This window comes from Anopheles darlingi, chromosome 2 (genome assembly GCF_943734745.1).
Source record: "Anopheles darlingi chromosome 2, idAnoDarlMG_H_01, whole genome shotgun sequence".
Classification (NCBI taxonomy): domain Eukaryota; kingdom Metazoa; phylum Arthropoda; class Insecta; order Diptera; family Culicidae; genus Anopheles; species Anopheles darlingi.
This window is the reverse complement of record NC_064874.1, coordinates 51396903-51399402: the sequence shown is the minus strand read 5'-3', so window position 1 is coordinate 51399402 and position 2500 is coordinate 51396903. Positions and strand designations below refer to the sequence as shown.

The 2500-nt window shown below is 48.5% G+C and overlaps 1 protein-coding gene across 1 annotated transcript in view; it reads left to right on the top strand.

Moving 5' to 3' along the window:
• Nucleotides 1–345: 345 nt before the first annotated feature.
• The window catches only part of LOC125959675 (modular serine protease-like), a 3045-nt gene continuing 890 nt past the window's right edge, over nucleotides 346–2500 (top strand). The window contains exons 1-4 of the mRNA XM_049692517.1: nucleotides 346–1137; nucleotides 1252–1552; nucleotides 1632–2173; nucleotides 2248–2500. The exon at nucleotides 2248–2500 is cut by the window's right edge and continues 890 nt beyond it. Coding sequence (XP_049548474.1) covers nucleotides 1065–1137; nucleotides 1252–1552; nucleotides 1632–2173; nucleotides 2248–2500 — 1169 coding nt within the window. The 5' untranslated portion in view covers nucleotides 346–1064. The remainder of the gene's footprint in view (nucleotides 1138–1251; nucleotides 1553–1631; nucleotides 2174–2247) is intronic.

Below are 2500 nucleotides of genomic sequence, written 5' to 3'. Positions count from 1 at the left end.
TGGCTTTGTGGCCATTGAGAGCTATCGAGTCGAATCTTGAGCCGTCAGCCTTTGCGTGCTGCCTTCCTTCTCAACTCCAACCGAGCCGAGTTCTAAATTTGAATCGCCTGTTTCGAACAGTTTTTTTCTCGGTTTATTCATTGTTTTCGCTAGATTTTCACGAGCGAGCTTTTTTCACCTCGCCAGTCCTTGGTCGAATGCAAATGTTTAAACCAATAGCAACAGCAGCAGCAGCAGCAGCCAGTGGTGTCATGCTTGGCGCTGGGCGATCCTAAAATATCTGAGAAATATGAAATTTTCATCATCATTCACTTCACCGCACAGCCGGGCAGGGTTTCGTTCTGTGACCATCGGTGGCGTCAGTTGTGCAACGTGGGCATGGCCGCAAACTGACCTAAAATTGTAGAACAAATCAACTAGAGCGTAGAGGGAGGGATAGTAAGAGGTTTAATGGCAAGAGCTCTACGATTATCTCAAGATAAATCTGTTTTTTCATTCATTTACAGTACATTCATATTCTACTAGTAAATACTCTACCTTACATGTTCGTTAAACCGAAAAGGGATAAATTACTGTTTCAAGTGTGACAAGCCGCCTTATTTCATTATCATTTGACCCACGCTAGATTTGCTTCCATTTAACAAAAACGCTGTCCTATTGTCGTCTTTCCTTTGGCAGTTCTGTCGATCTTTACTACTGCATGCTGACATTCATTCATGACGCTTTTTGCTGTACACCGGATTACGCATCGGATCCAGATTATTTGCTTTGTCGATCATCACAGATCACCAAGTCAGAACATGTATGTTCTGCCATGGTACCAGGCGATCGCAGCATCCATTGAAAACAGGTTCTCACGAACACTCGTACAGCCGTCGGTGGGAGATAACGCAGAGCGATTCCCCCGATCGCGTTCATTCACCGTCCACTGAACAGTGCAAACAAGTGTTCCACAAAGCCCAGAACCTTTTTCTTCTTCGTTAGGTATGAGAACGGTGTCCACATTGCTCAGAGCAGACATGCAGTACTAGTGATTCGTTTGATTTTGGAAAAGCTGATTGTAAATGTACGGAAAACTGACTCGTTTGCTGCTGGCCTTTCTTTTCATCTCGGTTTTGGTGCGAGAGTCATCGGCAGGTAAGTGTTCTACTTCAGCTCTCCGCTAATCGCGGGAATTCCCGCACTCATCCGATCGAGTTGTTTGCCTGGCTTATGAATGCGGTGTTGCACTCATCATTCCTTCCTCATCAGCCTTTTATCGAGATCGGCGAAAGGTTTGTAATTACTACGAATGGAAGTGCAACAGTGGCCAGTGCATCGAGTCTAACCAGCAATGCGACGGTGTGGTCGATTGTAAGGACGGTTCAGATGAAACCTCTAAGTCCTGTGCGTTTGTGAGGTGTCCAACCTATGCGTTTCGATGTCAGTATGGTGCCTGCGTCGATGGGAACGCACTCTGCAACGGGGTGCGGGAATGTGCCGATCATTCCGACGAGCATGCGCACTGCCCCGGAAGTACCAGTCCACTGCTTACCGCACAAGGGAACTGTTCGTAAGTGGAACCACCATAGTCTATTATAGCGAGACGGAACCGTACCATTCTGATCCATCTGGTGCGTCTCTCTTTGCAGCAATACGGAGTTCAATTGTCGATCGGGCGAGTGCATAGCGGCGGATCAGGTTTGCGATGGTCAGGAAGATTGTAGCGATGGAACCGACGAAAGCCAGCAGCTATGCAGCGTCGTGTTTTGTCCGTCCTTTTCGTTTCGCTGTAGCTACGGTGCATGCATCGGTGGATACTCCAAGTGCGATGGTGTCGTTGATTGTCGCGATGGTTCCGACGAGGATGAACTGCTTTGCGGAAAGCCTTATCCCTCGACGACACCGCAAACCACAGTCGTGGTATCCTCAACCTCAACTACTACCTCCACGACCACGCAAGCTACGGTAGCGGTAACTGGACCACCCGGATCCTGTTTAGTTCCGTCGTCACCAAGAAACGGTCGTATCGTGCTTGACGAAACCGCATTGGAGGTGCAAATTCTTCCGGGAGAGTTTATTGAAAACTACAACTCGGTCCACGTGGTCTGCAACGAAAAGTTTACGATCAAAGGTTCGCCCACTATCATCTGCCTCGATGGCCAGTGGATGGATCAATTTCCCATATGCGAAAGTAAGTGCATATAGTCTACTCGTGTGCCTTACTGTGCCGTCTTCTAATTTCTACCTCTTCTTCTCTTTTCGTAGAATACTGTTCCGAGATACCCATCAATGGCATTACGATCGAACCGTTCTGTGAGTACCAACGACGCCAGATAACGTGCAAAAGACCGTTACCACCTTCGACGAAGGTGCGCATCGGATGTCGCGTTGGTTATCAGAAACCGGCCGAGCCGGTCAATGAGACGCTAACCTGCGTCGATGGTTCCTGGGACAGTGCGGTATTTCGGTGTGAGCCCGTCTGCGGTACAGCGACACCGGATGCGGAAGCCTACATCAT